At 37.4% G+C, this 21,587-nt stretch overlaps 1 protein-coding gene across 12 annotated transcripts; it reads right to left on the bottom strand.

Moving 5' to 3' along the window:
* Nucleotides 1–793: 793 nt before the first annotated feature.
* LOC107867147 (phosphatidate phosphatase PAH2) lies at nt 794–21,248 on the bottom strand. Of its 12 annotated transcripts, none has more exons than XM_047411178.1 (12): nt 18,500–21,248; nt 17,977–18,122; nt 17,762–17,835; nt 16,215–16,299; nt 15,747–15,833; nt 15,575–15,647; nt 14,534–14,577; nt 13,546–13,680; nt 13,354–13,452; nt 3,477–3,531; nt 1,290–1,418; nt 794–1,165 (listed from the first exon to the last, which is right to left on the bottom strand). In XM_047411178.1, exons 1-11 carry the CDS (start codon nt 20,514–20,516, stop codon nt 1,408–1,410), a joined length of 2,826 nt encoding a protein of 941 aa, XP_047267134.1. In that variant the 5' UTR covers nt 20,517–21,248; the 3' UTR covers nt 794–1,165; nt 1,290–1,407. The 12 variants fall into 12 exon arrangements, with proteins under 12 accessions (XP_047267134.1, XP_047267133.1, XP_047267132.1 ...); XM_047411177.1 differs by having other exon boundaries at nt 1,300–1,418; nt 3,483–3,531; nt 17,977–18,269; XM_047411176.1 differs by having other exon boundaries at nt 3,483–3,531; nt 17,977–18,269.
* Nucleotides 21,249–21,587: the final 339 nt, after the last annotated feature.

Here is a 21,587-nt window from a genome sequence, read left to right on the forward strand (position 1 = left end):
AGGTGCAATATCGTGACAACCCAGCTTAGAATTAAAAGTGATACTGATTATATAAGTGAACAGGTCTTTCACTAGACGCATTTTAAAGTTTTGCGGTCTAAGCCAAAACAGACGGACAATATCACTGGTGGACAAAGCCATTACAACTATATTCTTGAAACTTTTAGGCAAAATCACAAGCACTAGAAGCAGAATCTCATCATGCCACAATAAATTAGTGGAGAATCTTATCCACCAAATTTCTATCTAGAGCATTTGAAGATGAACATTTAACCAATTTCAAGGACCAAATGCAATAATTAAGCCTATGTTACTTGCATTCTTTAAAAATATAATCTTACTTATTATCGGCTCGTCCAAAAATGCACTACTTTACACTACTTTACACTACTTTTTTAGGATCTAATGACGCATATATCCATCATGATTTTTGAACAATATGTGCCACATAGCTTAAAGCTTTACTACAACCTCCACCCCCACCCCCAACCCCCTAAAAAAAAGAATTACTTCAAATGCTGGTCAAATATTCTACAACAAACAAACAAGTGTATTCTTACAAGTGGAACTCGAGAAGATAAGATGTTCGCAGCCTTACCCTACCTTTATGGGGTTCAAAGGTTCCTTCGAATTGACTCTCGACAACCCTCCTCCTTTATCTGGACTTAGGACCAGCATTGTGAACGAGCTTACACAGGCTGGTCCAATATTCTGATATGTATTATTCACAACTCAAAGATGTATCATGCATGCACCATTAACATCACACTCTCTTCAATCAAATGAACTATCATAGACTAAAAATAGCTTTTCATATAATAAACAGTTTGCCTTACCAAACCTGTTCATCATAAGCCAAAGATTAACTTCCTCACTACATATACTACAACAATTTACAAAGTTCAACTAGTCCTGGAGGGGGAGTGACATGGAACGTATTTTCCTCCCATGAATATGTATATACATATATGGCCAAGCAAATTGGCTAGCCTGTGATTGATGAGCAGAAGATAGAGAACACGGTTTTCTTCCTCCGGGATGAAGTGTATCAAACGATAGTATATACTAGTCACTTCCATGTGCAATATACAGATACAATGAGCCTTGTCTGTGGTTCAGTCAAACTTGCCGCGTATTTTTATACTATAGACACGCTAGTCTTTTGCTGCAACAAGTTAAAAAGAAAAATGTAACAGTATACACATTAGACCATAGACTCCGTTCTGAATCTACAGTAACAAATTCTAGTAATTTCAGCCTCATAAGTTGAAAATAGAAACGAAAGCTACCTGAACTTACATTGGCCATGGGAGTACCAACCCTGAATCTCAAAAAAAATATTTCAGGGTGGACTGTGCTAATTCTCAATCAACATAAGGAGGCGGAAGTCTCCAGAAGTTCCACACATTAAAATCCTCCTGAAGAAAAGTGAAAATTGTAGGGCAAGAGTAAAATTATTGAAGCTTCCAGACAGCATCGGATGTACACGAAAGAAGCATTTGACATGATGACTCGCGACTACTTCACAATCCAAAAGAGTATGGAATATGATCAAGCAACACCCTCACTAAGTGGCTATCCATGAACAATGTACAAATAAAAAGCAAACATCATCAATTTTCTCGTCCTGACTAGAAAAACGATTGCCTAAGGAAACTATCCTTTTCCTACAAGGGGAATAACCATAATCTGAATCGACAGCTAACCAATCCTTTGCAGATGCCAACAACATACTCCAGTGTAGTTGCACAAAGTAAGTCTGGGGAGGGTAGAGGGTAGAGGGTACGCAGATCTTACCCTACTTCAGAAGTAGAGAAATGGTTTCCGATAGACCTTTGGCTCAAGGAAAACAGTCCAAAGCAACCCAAAAAAAAAGGTAATGGAAGTGAAAGCCTTTGGAGAAGTAACTATAGCAAAATAATACGATAATCGAAGTACAAGAAACATCAGATAGTAACAGAAATCAGAGGACAAGAAGCTAGAGGAGCGATACTATGACTACTAGTATGGATGGATATCGAGTCAACGAACTACTACTTACTGTACCGTAATCTGTGTCCTCCACACCCTCCTATATTTGCAGATGCCAAGGATAACAAAAATAGGTTGCAATTATCAAATGTATTTTTCTGTATGCAACACATTCTACTAAACTTATTTTAAAAAGGCAAGAAGTATCTCACATTTGGAGTATAGTGAAGGTGAATATTATCAGGTCCTATAATTTCTACGTTTTCTTCCTATTTTTATCTATATTTTTAATCTAGGACTTGCAAAACTACGTAGATTCAAGTAACCCTTGCTTTAAAGCCAAAATTGAGACTCATCTTGAGGCAACAACGGGTAAAAGTATAAAGGTAATAATGCCCCAAAAATGGATGTTTCTCAGCACATTCCACTCCGTGCATCACCTAAGTCATAAACTGCAGAACATCTACATCAACTTTGAATGCTGTTGCTTAATACATTGTTCTGTACATCCACCTTTCTTATAAGTACTGTTCTGCATATATATGTCATTATGCCAGAGAATTAATTTACATTTTATTCTTTTTGCATTCTACTCTATATATCTACAATGTATTCTCGATACTTTATCATATTTTCATCTATTTTTTTTTCATATAGATAATGGTTTTAAAAAAACACCTAAATTGTTCACGTCCTTGCGAGTTTCATATCCCAACTATCAGTTGTTCCGTTTACTGACGTGAACTATCACTATCTATGTATTAAAAAACACACCTCAAAGCTGACTAGCCAAATGTTTGAAAACAAGCGCCAATGGGTGCGTGGAAGCTTATTTTGTCCATAACCTTTTTCATCATTTCTTCTTCTTTAACCAGATTTTCTACTTCACAAGAATTGTCATGAAAACAAGCACTGAACATCACAAAATAATCCATAACTACTTGTAACGGAAATAAAAACAACTCAATTAAGTTCACTTCTGGTGATCAAGATTTTCGTTATGGAGGCCACAAAGTAATCTCACTCTTTACTTGGTTTTCTCCTCCTATTTGTAAAATTTATTGCTTCATTTTATTTTTGTCGGCATAAAAACCCTTGTTCCTTCCTTTCCTTGGGTTTCTCTTGAATTTATTACTTCATTCAATTTTATATAAATCTTTGGTGACCGCCGATAATGGATTCCGATATTTGTACAAGGTGTGGGTCTAACGGGTCCGATACACAATCAGATTTCCGCTTCGCTTTCAATGATAGCAATTTCTCCGGTCGGTTTCTAAGGATTAAGATTGTAACCTACTTGCTGGAATTTTAAAACTACGGTCAAGGTTTTTAGTGGCATTGTTGACTTCCCATAGATTGGCTTTCCGATTCTTATCATTTCAAACCAGAAAAATCCAAAGAGATGTTAAACCCTAATACAGAATTAGAAAGCTAATAATTTTGTTTCTTGATATATTTTTTAATAACAGTAACAATAAATGGGAAATCAATAATGCCATTAAAACCTTCACCGTCAGTTTTGAATTCTGCCAATTCGGGTACAACCTCAATCCTCAGGACCTGATACGAGAAATTTTATAGAAATCAAACCGAAGAAAAATCGGAATCCATTATCGTCAGACACCCAAAATTTATACAAAATTAACCGAAATAATAAATTCAAGAGAAACCCGATAGGAAAAGGAAAGAACAAAGATTTTTAAACAAAAAAATTACAATGACGCAATAAATTTAACAGATTGGAAGAGAAATTTGTGTCTGGATCCGTTAGGCAGAAGCCCCTGAGAGAAACAGAATTCATCATCTCCGGTCACATAAATTTATAAAAAATTGAATGGAGTAATAAGTTAAAGAGAAACCTAATTGGGAAATGAAGGAACAAGAGCTTTTAAATAAGAAAGATAAAATGAAGTAATAAACTAGTCCGCTGAATTAGTCATCGTACATGCCAGGTGGATGAACTTTTATGGATGGAATCAATGCCCACACGCGGGCCTCTTGGCGATTGTTTTCAAGCATTTGGCTTAGTCAGCTTTAAGGTGTGTTTTAATAGATAGATAGTGATAGGTCAGGAAGGAAAGGGAACAAATAATAGTTAGAACATGAGACTCGTGAAAAATTGATAAGGTGTATTTTTGACAATTATCTCTTTTTTTATATTTGTTGGGTTTTATACAACACCAACAACATACCCGGTGTATTCTCACGTAATAGGGTCTACGGAGGATAGAGTTTACGCAATCCATACCACTACCTCAGAGTGAGATAGAAAGGTTGTTTCCGACTCTGTTCAAGACAGAATATAGTCTAGAAAAAGATGTAATAGAGGTGCAACAACAACAACAACAACATACCCAATATATTCCCACATAGTGGGGTCTGGGGAGGGTAAAATGTACGCAGTCCATACCACTACCCCCGACGGGGTAGAGAGGCTGTTTCCGATAGACCCCGGCTCAGGACCAAGGACTGTAGACCAACAGGCAAGCAAAATGATAAAATAACATAGCACCAACATCCACAAAAATAAAGTATAATTAACCAAAAGGCAAGCATTATGTTAAAGTAACAAGGAATCAACATTTACAAACAAGACGTATAGTTAACCCACCAAGGACCCTCCGTCCCCCCAAACCTAGAGCTACCAACCAAGCTACCCTTAACCCTCCTATCTACAGACTACGACTCGACCCCACTCCTAGCCCTCTAGCTTAATACTTTTCTTCCAAACCTTCCTATCGAGGGTCATGTCCTCAGTAAGCTGTAACTGTTCTATGTCACGTCTAATCACTCCTCTCCAGTACAACTTAGGTCTACCCCTACCCCGCTTGAAACCCTCCAAGGCCAACCTCTCACACCTACGAACTGGGACATCCGTGCCCCTTCATGACATGGCCAAACCATCTCAACCTCACTTCCTGCAACTTATCCTTTACCGAGACCACTCCCACCTTCTCCCGAATAGTCTCGTTCCTGACCCTGTCATCCCTCGTAAATCCACACATCCAACGCAACATTCTCATTTCCGCCACCTTCAACCTTTGGACGTGAGAACTCTTAACCGGCCAGCACTCAGCCCCATATAACATGGCCGGCCGGACCGCAGCTCTATAAAATTTACCTTTAAGCTTAAGAGGCACCTTCTTATCGCACAAAATTCCAGAGGCAAGCCTCCATTTCATCCAAACTAAAATACAATAATGAATAACTTAGTGTGTTTCATAGAAAACATTAAAAATTGAACAACTCATGGACCTTATGCCCTATGTCTTAGTGCTAACCCTTCCATGAGCGGTAAAATACCTTGTCACTTGCTTCATTTTTAAAGGAGTAATACCTAAACAGACATCCAAACTTAGCCTCAACCGGTAAGTAAGCATTCTAACTTTTATGTTGCACATCTAGACACCTCAACTTGGCCTCAATTGGCAACCTAAGTTGCTTGAACTTTTCAAAAATGTCTGCAGGTGTATGTCGGATCCTCCAAAAATAGTGTATTTTGAAGAATCCGACACGGGTGCGGCAACATTTCTGGAGAGTCCGAGCAACTTAGCTGCCAACCAAACAATCCAACTCATCCTCACTGTGTCTCGTGGATACCCGACGTTGACGTGACACATAAATTTTAAAGGTGTGTAGATGATCATTTTGTAAGTTGGAGTGTTCAATTAAAATAGTGGAGACGAATGGAAGTGTCTAGATATGCATACTCAAAGTTGGAGAGTTTACTCTTCAGCTAAGGCCAAGTTTGAATGTCTATTTATGTATTCTGCATTTTTAAAACAATCCTTGTACCTGCCAATTCCCAGCCGATAGTAGAATCACCGTTGGGGGATCAAAATGCCACAAATAAACAACACAAATGTGGGTTAGAATATTCATTCTGGCAAAACCTTGAGACACTGGTACTTGTAGAAGCTATTTTGTAAAAATCTTGAATTTAGTTATTTCAAGAACGACGATGAACAATGTCTGGCCAAGAGAGAAGTACATTTACAGCAGGCTTTCTATGAATCTATAGAATGGTTCTGTTGTTCAACTAAAGAGTCAAGTCCTTTACCACCTGTCATCGTCCCAATAAAGATTTTGTATAAGTCATCTTACGAATTTAGCATTTTAGTGTTTGTAATGACCCTACTAATTTATTTAAAAAATTTGTCCCATTTTAACCCATCTCGTAACTTTTAGTCATTATTTTATAATTATGGGTCACTGATATTTTTATAAGTCTTGAGACCTATGCATAAAATAAATTTTAAGGGAAAGGGTTTATTATATATTAATAATCAATAATAAAATCAGAGCAAGTTACAAGAGAGGGGCGACGGTTAACAGTAAGCTTTGTTGTTTTCACTCGTTGCTCTGAGAGGCACTCTCATCAACTTCGTTCAGGTTAGACACTTTATTTTGTTGTGAAGTAATTCTTAATTGGTTCTTCTATACCAATATGGTGGAGTAGCAGTGCACATGGTGTTAATTTGTGTACATAGAAATAGGTAAGATTAAGAATGAATTGTTTTTGAACAATAATAATTCTAGAATGATGGGCGGACAATGATTAACAAATTTTGTCCTTACTAATTCTATAGGAAGATGTGAATAATAGTAACATATGGTGGGAAAATTTTGTTATACTATTTTTAGAATAGGTGAATTTTCTTTTCATGCCTTTAAAAGATTGGATGTAAATTGTGCATTGTGACAATAACATGGCAACAGTAGGTGACGCCATGATTATACAGACAAAAGGAGATTAAAATAGACTGAGAAATTGTGGTTTAAGCGTGAAGTTTGATGATTATAAGTTACTATTTCAATTGTTTCTTTAGAATTTCGATTTGAATATTTAGTCCGGAATGTGGTATTGTCATATTACGTGATGTTTTCTAATTAAGTTTGAACGGTGATATGGAGATATGGTTGGTGTAGATGATTAAGAGTTAGTTATATATATGAAATTCATGAAAATTGAGATTTGGCTATGTTTTCGAGCTAAATATAGCAATATGGGAGTCATTAGATTCGTATTCTCATGGAAAATGTGTATTCGTTCAGATTTTGACCATTCGGAAGTCTTATGTAAGGGCAAGTTTGTTGATTGACGATTGACTTCGATTTGAGGCAAGTTGAGACTTTCCTTAGACTCTTTTTCAAAGTGCTTATTTGAATATTTGTTAGTTATGTGCAATAGGAGTAATGGGAATTGGGGGTTCCGTATAGGTGATTGTGACGAGCATCTATGCGGGTACTGGTGTTGTTTGAGGGGATAAAAAATAAGTTAATTGTATGTTTGAACTGTTTTGAGAACTCTTACTTGATAAGTTGAGTTGATTTTGAAATTGATGTCTGATTTGACTTGAGACACGAAGTGCTTTGCTTGACTTTATTGTTGATTTGGGATCAGAGTTGCACGCCTCCACATCATGTTCATATGGGATGGGAGTGCACGCCTGCACAGTATTATATATATTTATTGGGATCGGAGTGCACACCTGCACAGTATATATATTGGGATCGGAGTGCACGCCTGCACAGTATATATATTGGGATCGGACTGCACGCCTGCACAATATTATATATATTTATTGGGATCGGAGTGCACGTCTGCACAGTATTATATATATTTATTGAGATCGGAGTGCACGCCTGCACAGTATATATATTGGGATTAGAGTGCACGCCTGCACAGTATATTTATTGGGATCGGAGTGCATGTCTGCACAGTATATGCATTTGCATTACATCGCATTGCATTGATTCATTTGGTTCAGATTGGTTAAAGTGTGCTTGTTGATCTGGTACTTACTGTATATGTGTTATTTATCTCACTGGATTGAGAATTTCTTAGATTGTGTATGATATCCTTATGACTATTAAACTGGACTATTCAGTTAGATTAGGATGGTTTTTCCTGAGTGTAGGTCGTACGTTTATTTTTAGATAATTTACGTGGTGTCACTCGTCACCACTTTGAATTAGGATCGGTCGACGATGCTTGCTGAGTACACGTGGTTCCTTACTCTTGCTTTTTCTGCACCCTACGTGCAGGTACAGATCCGACGACCAATGGATATTGATTCCTGTGGTTTCTTCTTCCCTAGCATTATTGGAGATTCAAGGTAGCTGCTACTAGCTTTAAAGACTACTGAAAACTCCTTCAGCCTTATTCTTACGCATTTTCTGCATTTTGAAAGACTCGAACTTTCTTTTGGTTCTATATTTTAGTGGCTTGTATTTGTGACTTCCAGACCTGGGATATCTACGAATTGATTTTTCTAGTCTATTTATCTACATTATGAGATTGTTCAGGATTGGTTACATTCTTATTATCTTCCGCTTATATGAATTTGAGATGTCGTTCTTGGAATTGGGTATTTGGCTTACCTATTACGGAAGATGGAATAGGTGCCATCACGGTCCCGAATTTGGGCCATGACAGTGTTCAAGAACATAAAAAGGAAAAGAACCTCCAGATCTTGACGTTTTTTTCTTTCCTTTAAATTAACTTGAATTTTAGCTTTAGTTTTTTAAATAAAATTTAGATTGTACCTGTTTTTCCTTTTTTTGTATATAATCATACAAATTACCTATATAAATTACTTAATTCAGTCTTCTCAAGTTCAAAATGAAAAATATCCAGCAAGAGAATAGGGCAAGTCCAAAGGTTTTACTTACCCTTAAGAAAATGGATTTTGGGCTGAAAATCCAAAAGCTGAATCATGAATTCAGAATTATCCAAACCATATAATGAGACAATATCACATTTCCTCAACCAATATAGGGCACCCTGACACCTCAGCACACCCAGCACTTGACATCCGAAGCGTCAGTAACATAACTTCAGGACCCAACAACAACGATATACCCAGTGTAATCCCACAAGTGGGGTCAGGATAGAGTGAACGCAGACCTTACCCCTACCTCGGAGAGCTAGAGAGGTTGTTTCCGATAGATCCTCAGCTTAAAAAAAGCATTTCAAAGTAGTTTGAAAAAGGAATACAGAAACATAAGCAGTAACGAAATAAAATAATGCAAAATGAAAAACAGGACACAACATCCAGAAGAAAGAACACTAACAACAATGAACTAATGCGATAACCGAAGCACAAACAAACACAGGTCATAACTTCAGGACCCAAATACTACAACAGTTACAAGTCTGGCTCTGGTATCATGATAAGAAAATCAATGTAGGGATCAACTCAACCGCAATAGCAAGTTAATATAATGGAGAATTGTCCAAAACCATAAAAGGAGAACCTACTCCCTCAACCATTCTGGTACACTCTTTAACATTTACATCAAAACAACTGGTTTAGCTTAAGTTGAAAATATGGGTACTTTCACAATCCAGCTCCACTCTATAGTAAGATGTGCTAGTTATCACGTATCCATTATTAAATTTTGACTCTGTAAGTTCAATAATAAAATGTCCAGCCAAGTGAAAAGGACTGAGGTTCAAAGTTATTTACTTTTGAATTTTCTTTGCTCTATACATGGTTTTAACTTGCAAAAATAATATTTCATGTTTCAACACTATTAGGCTCTATTACCAGTAAAATATGCAAGTAATTATCTCTTCCAATTAAATAACTTCTTGAATTCTCATGATGTCCACAAAATTCCAGGCAAAGGAAAGAGTACCAAGGTTTTACCTTTTACTTCCTACAATTTGTTTAATTATTTAAACAAAATCTATCTTAACCCCATCACAGAAGAGCGTGTGTTCCAGAAGGAGACACTCGTAAAGTGTCTGCTATACAAACAGATAATGATAATGAGGATATAGCAACAACTATTCCTCAATCCTAAGCTTGGTAATGATAATAACTATTTAGAGAAAAAGTAATTGTGAAAAATATGAGAGAAAATATTATTTAATTGTTGTATCTAAATTATTACATTGAGACCTTATTTATAGACACTACATTCCAATCCTATTCCTAATAGGACACTACATTACAATCCCTTTCTAAGTAGAATTCAATATGCTATTCCTATTCATATTCTAACACTCCCCTCAAGCTGGTGCATACAAGTCATATGTACCAAGCTTGTTACAAATGTAATTAATACGAGGACTGGTGAGGGACTTGGTGAAGATATCTGCAAGTTGATCACTCGATTTCACAAATTTTGTAACAATATCTCCCGAGAGTATCTTTTCTCTGACAAAGTGACAACCAATCTCTATGTGCTTGGTCCTCTCATGGAACACTGGATTAGATGCAATATAAAGGGCTGCCTGATTATCACATATGTAAAGAATGAATCTTGGGCCTAACTCAACCTCAAAAGCTAACTCATGAGAGGAGGATTGCCCAAGTCCATAGAAGGAGACCAATTACCCATCCTTTTTCCGATGTGGGATACTTAACACTCCCCCGCATGCCCAGGCCTCGTTAACTGGAGCGTGGACACTATAATATGGGGGCTCAATATCGGTGAACAAAGATTTGGAATGAGTCTGGCTCTGATACCATGTAAAGAATGGATCTTGGGCCTAACTCAACCTCAAAAGCTAGCTCATGAGAGGAGGATTGCCCAAGTCCATATAAGGAGACCAATTACCCATCCCTTTTCCGATGTGGGATACTTAACAACATATAAGTTCCATCTTACTTGTTTCTCCAAATTTTAATTCTCTCAGCAATTGCTTGATCCAAACCAACTCCCAAGTTGCTACAGCCATTGCTCGATATTCTGTTTCGGCACTAGATCGAGCAACCACACTTTGTTTCTTACACTTCCAAGACACCAAATTACCTCCTACTAAAACACAATATCTAGATGTAGAACGTCTATCAGAGGGTGATCCTGCCCAATCAGCATCAGTATATCCAATGATATGCTCATGGCCTCGATCCTCAAAGAGTAGTCCTTTACCTGGAGATGACTTTATATATCGCAAAATCCAAACAACTGCATCCCAATGACTATCACAGAGGAAAGTCATAAACTGACTTACAACACTCACAGAAAAAGAGATATCAGGTCTAGTCACTGTGAGATAATTCAACTTTCCAACCAACCGCCTATACCTTTCAGGATCACCGAGTGGCTCCCCTGTCCTGGCAGAAGTTTAGCATTTGCATCCATAGGAGTGTCAATGGGTCGACATCCCATCATTCTTGTTTCCTCAAGAATGTCTCAAGCATACTTGCGTTGAGAAATAACAATACCTGAGCTGGACTGAGCAACCTCAATACCTAGAAAGTATTTCAATCTTCCAAGATCTTTAGTCTGGAAATGCTGAAAAAGATGTCTCTTCAAGTTAGTGATAATGCCTTAGAATACTTATCCTCCCAGTTTCAGGAGTCCATGACTTATCAAGGAATCATTCACCAAACATCATGTCCATACACCCCTCAACAGAACGGTATAGCAGAAAGGAAAAATAGGCATCTTATTGAAGACTGTTCGCACTCTTCTCATTGAATCCCATGTTCCACTGCGTTTTTGGGGCGATGCGGTCCTCGCATCTTATTATCTCATTAACAGAATGCCATCATCTTCGATCCAGAATAAGATTCTCTATTCCATACTATTTCCTCAGTCACATCTCTACTCTATCTCCCTCGTGTTTTTGGGAGCACATGTTTTGTTCATAACTTAGCCCCTGGAAAAGATAAATTAGCCCCTCGTGCTCTCAAATGTGTCTTCCTTGGTTACTCTCGAGTTCAAAAAGGGTATCGATGCTATTCACCTGATATGGGTCGCTACCTTATGTCCGCTGATGTCATATTCTTTGAATCTCAACCTTTCTACACATCTTCTGATCATCTTAATATCTCTGAGGTTTTACCCATACCTCCAGTCTTACCCACACCAATCTTTGAGGAATCTATGGTTACTTCTCCATCTCCAGCTACAGTGCCACCACTTTTGACTTATCACCGCCGCCCACATCAAGTATCAGTCCCAGATGATTCATGTCCTGCGCCTGACGCTTCCCCTACAGCGGACCTAACCCACATTATACTTTCTTGAGTTATCATCGTTTGTCATCACCCCATTATGTTTTTGTATCATCTTTGTCCTCGATTTCCATTCCTAAGACTACAGGTGAAGCACTTTCCCATTCAGGATGGAAACAGGCTATGATTGATGAGATGTCTGCTTTACATACAAGTGGTACTTGGGAGCTTGTTGCACTTTCCCATTCAGGATAGAAACAGACTATGATTGATGAGATGTCTGCTTTACATACAAGTGGTACTTGGGAGCTCGTTTCCCTTCCTGCAAGTAAATCTACTGTTGGTTGTCGTTGGGTTTATACAGTCAAAGTTGATCCAGATAGTCAGGTTGATCGGTTGAAGGCTCGCCTTGTTGTCAAAGTATATACACAGATATTTGGGCTTGATTATAGTGACACTTTCTCTCCCGTGGCTAAAATAGCATTTATCCGTCTTTTTCTCTCTATGGCTGTCGTTCATCATTGGCCTCTTTATCAGTTGGACATTAAGCATGCTTATCTGCATAGTGATCTTGAGGAAGAAGTTTATATGGAGCAACCACCTGGTTTTGTTGCTCAGGGGGAGTCTAGTAGCCTTGTTTGTCGATTGCACAAGTCACTCTATGGTTTGAAACAATCTCCTCGAGCCTGGTTCGGAAAGTTTAGCACAGTTATTCTAGAGTTTGACATGATTCATAGTGGAGATGATCATTCAGTGTTATATCGCCATTCTGAACCAAATCTGTGAATTTATTTGGTGGTTTATGTTGACAATATTGTTATCACCGGCAATGATCAAGATGGTATCAGAGCCAGGCCCAACCAGTTCATTGTTTCCGATGTTGGGCCCCCCGTCTTATATTGTCCATGCTCTAGATGTCCAGCCCTGGGCATGCGGGGGTGTTGGAGTCCTACATCGGTGGGTTAAAGGGTCCATGATCTCCTTATAATATGGTCTTGGGCAATCCTCCCCTCATGAGCTAGCTTTTGAGGTTGAGTTAGGTCCAAGGTCCATTTCTTTATCAGTAACAATGCTACAAGAACACTGCAGGAAGAAGGGGCACACAAAATGGCTAATCCTTGGACGCAAGGCCTAGCACAACAGACATTGTTCTGAAACAAAAATGATGACAAGCTAAGAAATTTCAGTTCCACAAGAGATAAGAGAACTTCAGTATAGTGAACCTACTGTAATTCTAGACGGGGTTTAAGTCTCTAAATAAGGGAAACATGTGCACGGCTAGACAATGTGATGAGATATTAAAGTTAACATAATGGCGGAAGTGAATCTTATACACCACTTCAAGAAATCTAATTATATCCTACATCCATAGGAAATGGGATAAAACTGAAGCACGAGATCACATATTCTCTTCACTCTGTCACGTGCTAACGAGCTAAAAATTAGAGAAGGGGAAAAATCGAACCTGCTCACATGAGAAAATGGCTGGAAACATGGCAGTGACAAGACTATGAAGAGAGGTATATGATCTTGTATCTACGTGGCGATTAACAACAATTTGACCCTGTAGGTTATAAAAAGTATCATAAGAAACTTTCTGTAAGAGAGTCATCTGCAGAAGGTCCTTTCCTGTTGACGGTAACAGTTGACTATGTACCTTTGGATTGATGGTGAAGATTTTCCCTTTAGGTATTCCAACCTTGAGGTAGCTGATCTCATCTGTGTGTCTGTTTCCAAAACCAGCATAGAAGGGAAAGGGATTCTTATCGGAAGGGAACAATGCTTTTATATCCTGCAAACTTGAAAGGTAACAGGTTATTGATCTGCACTTGTAAACATAGCTAGATACATAGGCTCAAAATTAGTAATTTTATCTTCTAAACAGCCAGCAATTCCTCAAGAATTTGCATACTTCAATTTCAATATTCCTTGCCCGTGATGTTTCTCAAAGTTTCACGCTTCCTCTTTTAGCCACTATATCCGTCTTGTGATTTATTTATTTCATTAAACACATTGGATGTCTACAGTCAAGGGTCTATCGGGGAAAAGTTTTCTAGCCCACGAAGGTAGGGATAAGGTCTGAATGCACCCCACCCTCCCCAGAACCCACTTGTGGGACCACACCAGGTAGTGTTGTTTTTGGATTAAACAACCAGGTAGTGTTGTTTTTGGATTAAACACATTTTGATGTTTCTGCAAGGCCATATTTTAAGTGTGGCACGCCAAACAACCCAACTTCCATCCACCTTGAAAAGCAGCAAGATTAGTTAAATAGTAACCAAATCTTAGTGTATCGAGCAACCTATGTCTACATATTGAGATTTTGAAATCTACCAGTGTAAACAGCGAGTCTTCGTGCATCAAATTTCAAACGTGCTATATAACCCATCTATTTCACTTGCTTTGGTTGTAAAATGTTTACAAGCCATAACTCACTTAAGCTAGCAAAAAAGAAAGATCGACTAAAAATATAATCGAGTTGTCTTTCTTTCAGTTAAAAGACAAAAGCACTATACCCATTGCAGATCAACAAAGCAATAGTCTGAAAGCCTCCCCAGTCTGATGGCCTTGGCAGACGTACCAAACTTCTACTAAAAATGGCAAAAGTTCAAATACAAACAAAGTAAGTAAATCAAGAAACTGACCTCTAAGCAAGCGATTTTGAATTCATGAGGAACTCTTTTAATCACTGCAAAAGGTAAAAGGATATATGCATCTCTTAGTCATAATATTATCAAAATTCAGAGCACTTCTAAATATTTTAATACTCAATCAGACATGCTGCAGCACGGGGATAGTTAAATGCAGAAGAAAATAGTTTCTTTCACATTTTAAGTCCATGCTGTAACAAAAAAATCCCAGACCCCACCTGTGGGATGAAACTGGGCATGCTGTTGTTGCTGTAACAAAAATATGAAATAACAGCAGCCAACAATGCCTTTTTGCATGAAACCAGCAGCCACTGAACCAGTATTGCCTTCTGCATTCTAAATGCATGTTCCTACCGATATGAGGCATGTTGCTGGAACTGCCATCGATCTTTCATTTTTCTATTGCAGAGTTGTGGAGGTAATTATCAACAGTTAGATAGTTAAAAGTCACTAAAACAACTAAATTATAAAAAAAGACATGAGAATATCACAGTACGAGAAAATTCGGAAAATATCCAACGATGATTGCATAAAACTTCCAGCCATCATTACCATTTTAGCTGGAGTAGATAATTCAATAAAATAGTTGTTACATCATCAGGAATAAGTTCCTTCTTCAGCACTTAAATCAAAAATCATACAAATGCGGGAACAGCAATCTGAGCACTCTGGCACTGACGAAATGTTTTTTTTTTTCGAAAAATGTGGTGGCAAGAATGAGGTAGTGGTGCAATATGCTCATCAAAGAGGAGTGGGAGCAACCAGGAAACACCGGAAAGGTGGCAACAGCTTACTTCTACTTTAATGCTCTCTACCAGCATCCCCAATTAAAAATTATACAAAGATAGAAAGTACAACATGGCATTGTTTTTAGTCTACCCAGATGATAATGGATGATCTTGCTTAATTCCAATAATCATGATTCATAAGCATATGGCAAACAAAATATTAGCAATTCAATGGGATGCATAGTTTGGAGCAATAAAAAATAAAAGGGAAACTCTACAGAAAATAAAGAAATGAATAACTGGTGACCTTCTCGAAATAGAGAAGGAAAAATCCCATCAGGAGATGTAAGAACTGGTCCTTCTGGTAAACCCTCTCCATTCTGCAATTATCAAAATCAAAAGTGAAAGAAAAATAAATTAAGTCCAATTAATGAACTAGGAGAGAGAACTTGAGCTAAAGTTTCTTTTCATCAAATTACCTGCATAAGATTAAACAGGAATTGTCTAGTGAGATAGGCTTGTGAAATAGCACGTGCACTTAGGAAAAGCAAATGATATCCGTTCTCCTGCGGCAAAGAGGAAATGTCTAGTCAATGATGCACACTTTATAATAGAATGAGTTAGAAATGAATATTCCATCCCAATTTATGTGGTGGTGTTTGACCGGGCAAGGAGTTTAAGAAAGAAACAGAGACTTTTGAAGTTTGCGGTCTAAAACATGTCATCGACATTTGTGTGGCTATAAATAACATTCTTTTTGGGACTCACTAAAAAGAAAGTATGCTGCGGAAAACATATTCACAATATAAAAAAGCACATCCTTGGGATAAAAACTGGGATATAATGACAGATGACTTGCCAGAACTACAAAATTTGCAGGAGCAGCAAGAAGTTCGAATAATATGCCTCAAAAAAAAGGGAAGAGAAAACAAATGAAGTCTACGGACCTTGATTGCCGAAAAAAGATGCGCAACACCTATCTGTGACCAATCCATCCCAACCAAGGGCATGAACTGTCCTAGAACATCAGATCTGTTTAATTGACAAAAACATCACACATTAGACAGGCACAAGGAAAAGGAGGGGGATAAGACTTTTGCTATATCAAACAGCTATATTGTTTATCAGATATCAACCAGCTTAAACAAAAATCTACCTTTCTTGTTCACTGAGGAACTAAAGAGTGGAACCAACAGAATTTTAAAGAGGAGAGATGGACCAGCATAGAAAACTTAGAGCCTTAGATATCTAATTTAACGCGTTGGAATATGTAAACCAACTTCAATGTTAGAGATATTTCCAGAGAAAGAATGCCTCAACCTCGAAGATTTGTAACTTAAATTCTGCCTTTAAAAAGTAATACTTATGTTTATGTATTAGTAAAAGTGACTGCAGAATGAAACATAAGAGGGGCTGAGGTGGGAGTAGGGGGGCAAAATTTGCTAGAGATGACAGTTTTTATCTGTTGCTGTTCCATGTTTGATGGAAAGACGCAACATAGAATCATAATGTTTGGCTTCAGTTGAAAAATTCTGCGGTTCAATCTAGCTAATCCAAGAGTCAAGGGGCATGCCAAACTTGTCAATTGCATGTTTGAACTCAGCTAAATTGCATCCCTACTGGAGTCCAATAAAGAAGTATCACATCATTCATTACCTTCTTTCTGATAACTATACTTCAGGTTGCACAACCATATAAGTCCTATTTCCAGCAGAATGTCTCAAGGTTAGATGGTGTAAAGTATGGGTGAAGTTACATTAATTTTCAGCTTCGATTCTCTATTCAGAAGTTTGAATTCATTTCTAGTTATAATACAAATTTGTATTACTGATCAAAAACAATTTTGGGACAACTCTACAGAACATTTAAAAGAAATTTTCGAAGAGGTTTTCAAATTTGATGTCCAAATTCCATCTTCAAGATTCCCTTTCAAAAGATAAAATCTCATTCATACCAGAACATCCAATTATACCGTACTTTTGACCCATTTTTCTCTACAATAAAATAAAAATTGAACTCTATTCTTAACTCCGGTTTGTGACAATCTATTATGGAGGGTGAGTGCTAGGCTTGTGGAGTTTTCAACAGCTCCAAGTGCATCATGTTAAGTTTAAGCAATTAAGAACATCTCACATCCAATGCTTAGGTAGTTGGATATGGAAGTGAATCACAAAGTTAACTATATGAGGAAAGCAATTTACGGTCAAAAATTTAGTACTTATTAAAGTTGATGGTTGGATAAGACGGTTCCTACTTATCCAAAACAAAAAAGGATAAGCCAGATTTTTGTATCACAACAAAATTGATATATCTTACCTATAAAAATAGATATCATCAATAACCACCAAGGCATACATTCGCATAAATTAGAAGTTAACTATTGTTACATTCATAGTGATCAAAGTTGAACAAAACAGCAAGTCTTGGACACACAAGCAAGCTCGCACAGAGGACAATATCACCAATGATCCATAGTAGAAAATGAATCAGCTACCTCGTAATTGTTCCATCAACATCAGATATGACAATTTTTGAGTCCCATCTCCACAAATATATACGTGCATCAACCTGTGAAGTAAGCACCTTACACAAATTATAAGCATGGAAGCATTTGTCCCACTTACATAGAAAGAAAGATGTAAAATTTCTTGAAAGTGCTCAAACACAAAAGGGGTATGTAATGGGGCAAAAAAGGTCCCAGCATATGACCTGCTGTTTCCCCAGCATTGCGGTCGAGAATGTGAAAACAACTATATTCTTTCCCTCCTTCAGATTCAAAGTAGCCAGCTGTTCAGATGTTGGAGTGTTTAACATTATTTTCTTCTTAGAAATCTTTGGCCTTGGCACATCACCACCTGTGTTTTTTGAAATATTTTTAGCATCAGAATTTACATCTTCATCTATGGACGGCCCAGAATTTTTCATGCTTCTTGATCTCTTAAAAGAAAAAGACCATGATCTCCAGCTACTACTAGATGAATTAATGGATCTGGGATCTCTTTCTGCAAAGATTCATTTGAACTCGTCAATAATTGTCTTGCCTAATTATTTAGTCCATATAAATAAACTACTTTTTTCTAGCATACAGCACATAACTCCTCGGCAATCTAAGACGAAATTAAACTTCACGTCTTACAAGGTAAAATCACAGTACCAAGTTAAAGATTAGAAAAGGTATCATAATAAGTTTCAAAATGATTTAAAAAGCAGGCACATTTGTATATTCTCTTACCAATTTCTGGGGTTGCTGAAATATTTTTCACCTCCTCCGAGAACTCAACAACATCTGTTGTCTGAAGTACAATTGATGAATGTAAGTCCTCCGGGTTAGAAGGAAAAGCATTATCACGAGGCCACATATTGGGTAAAGATCTGCCTATCCGCTTAAGTTCTTTGTCCTGCACTATTGCAGGAATTTCAACATTGCTTGACACAGTTTTGAGTTTTCTTCCATCTGCAACATTTGGCAGATCGCTTTGGATGGACTTGTCTAGAGTAGGACCAGACTCATCGTTTGGTACTCGATAGTCTTCGATATCAGGAGAGCCTGAAGATGCAGGGGGGTAATCTTCTTTTTCCTTATAATCTAAAGAACTGGACTCCGTGCATCTGGCTACAGTGTCGCAACAATCATCAATATCACCAAAGACAAGGTGCTCTTCCTCCAAGCTTTCTGGTGAAGAAACAGTAAGTGGGACTAAACTGCCACTAGATTCATTAGCAGCACCAAGAGCCCCGGCAGAGGCTCCCAGTTTGCTTATTGATTTATCTGTTATGCTAGTCCTCTGATCTTGATCTTCATAGGTTGAGGTACTGGAACCAGAGATGGGTAATATGCACCCAAAATCTGCTTCTGCAGCAGAGCTATTCAACGAACCGCTTCCGGAGACCATTAAATGAGTGATTGCGTTTGGATAAGTATTGTTGGTTATAACGTTGAAACCATTTGAAGGATCCTTTTCAAATAACAAGTCTTCTTCTGATTGTGAGTTTCCGTTTGACATCAAATCATTCATACTGAGCACTGTTTGAGTGTGCATGCGAGCTTCGAGATCACGAGAAGCACCCAAGTTTTGAGTAAATTCTTCAGTTGAAACATCCAGCACCGCTGTTGAGTTCTCTTCAGTGTCACAATAGGAAAAGGACTGGACTGCAGAGATTTCGTTTTCCTCCTCAGGAAGACGGCTAACTGTAAAAGAATCGTGTTTCTCTATCTCAGGGAAGTCCACAAATTTTGAACTGGGGCTCCCCACCCCAGATATAAATGTACCACCCATGGCATTATGATCAGCATTAACTACACATTCTTCACCGCTGTCACCAGAAATTCTTAAGCTTTCTTCACGACTATTATCTTCAACATCTTGGACAATGGACACTCCAGTGGCATTCACAGATGCTGAAAATAACACATGTTTACCAATTTTCTTGACAGACTTCTCTCGAGTCTGAAAGCTTGGATGAGAACCATCATCCTTCTCACGAGCAGGCTCACGGAAATCAACATTTTCTAACATGTCATCATGTGCAAGAGAACTCATATCACTTTTTTTGCCATTTATTTGCAAGTCCTCTTCTTTAGCACCCTTTGACATATCTTGGGCAGAAACTGGTATGCCATAATCTTTATTGTACCTCTTAGGGGTAAGATTAGTAGACCACTTCATTTCTAACAGATCAGCCGCCATTTCAGCGCGTTCCAATGAGTCTATCCTCATAATACCAGCATCACTGCCTTCCTCGGAAAGCCTGTCTTTTTTCATCGACTTCCTCCCAAAAACCATCCCTAAAATCCCAGGTCTTCGGGTATTTGCCCTCACCAAGACTTCCTCACCACTCGCATTACTCTGAGTAGCTGACTCAGCAGGATCATAATTACAATTCTTCGATATTGTTGGCCGCTTACTACTGCTTTGCCCATCAGTATCCTCACCTGAGGATGAAGAAAAAGACGACGAATCCCCGTCCTCTAAATCTATCTCCTTTATAAAGAAAGCCCTTCCCCTACTATCTAAAAACATATGAAAACCGGCTTCAACGCCATTCACAGCTATATTAACCACCTTTTCTCTTGCCTTCAAAACTCCCTGAAACTTCCCAAATCGAACATACCATGGAGAGGATTTCAAACTCCCATCTGGCTGCTCCACCACTATGATATCTACAGCACCACCAAACGGATGGAAAGTCCCGGATACACTACTTACTCCTCTCCCAATGTAGCTACCTATCCTCCCCACAGTATTCATTTTTTCTAATATTATGAATATCAAAAAATCAAAAACCCAACTTATCAAGATTGAATTTTTTTAGGCTCATTTACTACATTTCATTCATCAAATTGAACATACATTCAAATCTTCCCCCACAAAGATTCAATTTTTAACACTTTCCCCAATCTTTACACTACATACACATTTGAATTTTTGAAGAATAGGGATCAAAGAACATTAATTGATCACAATTCAAATACTAATCAATAAAAGAAGCTGCCTTTCTTATAATATAAAGACAAAAGGAAAAACAATCAAAAAAATATACAAATTTGCTGAATACCCAACAAATCAAACCAAAACCCCATCAATAAAATAGTATCAAAAACTAAACTTAGCTCAGATAATAAGTGTTGAGCTAATTAGGCAAGAAACCCAAAAAAAAACTACAAAATAGAAAGAAATCATAGTACAGAAAAAAATAATTAACTGACAAAGACTGAGAGTTGAAGAACAGTTGGGATGGAAAAAAGAAAAGCATATTCTTTTTAATATTATTCGAATGTGCCACTGATAATTAATTAATTGACAGAGTCCAATAAAATGACACCGCCATTGTATTCGTATAGACTTTTAATACACAGTAGCACTTGTAATTACGTCATGTATAATACGTGTAAGTAACAATATCAAGAATGAAATTACAGTAAATAGTAATATATGAACTTACTGGAGAAGACGGAAAGTGAAGACAATTGGGAGAGAAATTGAACAGAGAAAAGGAGTAAAACGTTAATGTTGTTAGTATTTGCCTTGAATTTTTAATTTTCTACCGTAATTAAAATTACCTGCTAGAAAATATCTTTTTCTTATTAAATTTTTTTTATTAGGTTTATTCTTTTTTTCTAGGGTTTTGTAATTGTATAAATAAAATTTATTAGATTCCTATTAGGTGTATTTTTTTTCTAGAATTTTGTAACTCTATAAATAAAAAATTTCTTTTTTCAAGTCATAACATAATAGTATTAGTCGTCAAAGAATCTTGGGAGATTTTCTCTCTCATTAGTTTCTATATTTTTAATATAATGTTTTATATGTAGGTCGATT

Source organism: Capsicum annuum, chromosome 4 (assembly GCF_002878395.1).
Source record: "Capsicum annuum cultivar UCD-10X-F1 chromosome 4, UCD10Xv1.1, whole genome shotgun sequence".
Lineage (NCBI taxonomy): Eukaryota > Viridiplantae > Streptophyta > Magnoliopsida > Solanales > Solanaceae > Capsicum > Capsicum annuum.

Coding starts and splice junctions, on each gene's coding strand:
- LOC107867147 (XM_047411175.1), bottom strand. CDS start 20,516: ATGAATACTGTGGGGAGGATAGGTAGCTACATTGGGAGAGGAGTAAGT. Junction 13,681..14,533: donor TCAAAATCGCTTGCTTAGAG/GTCAGTTTCTTG, acceptor TCAAGTTTGCAG/GATATAAAAGCATTGTTCCC. Junction 3,532..13,353: donor CCATTTTCTCATGTGAGCAG/GTTCGATTTTTC, acceptor TTCTCGTATCAG/GTCCTGAGGATTGAGGTTGT.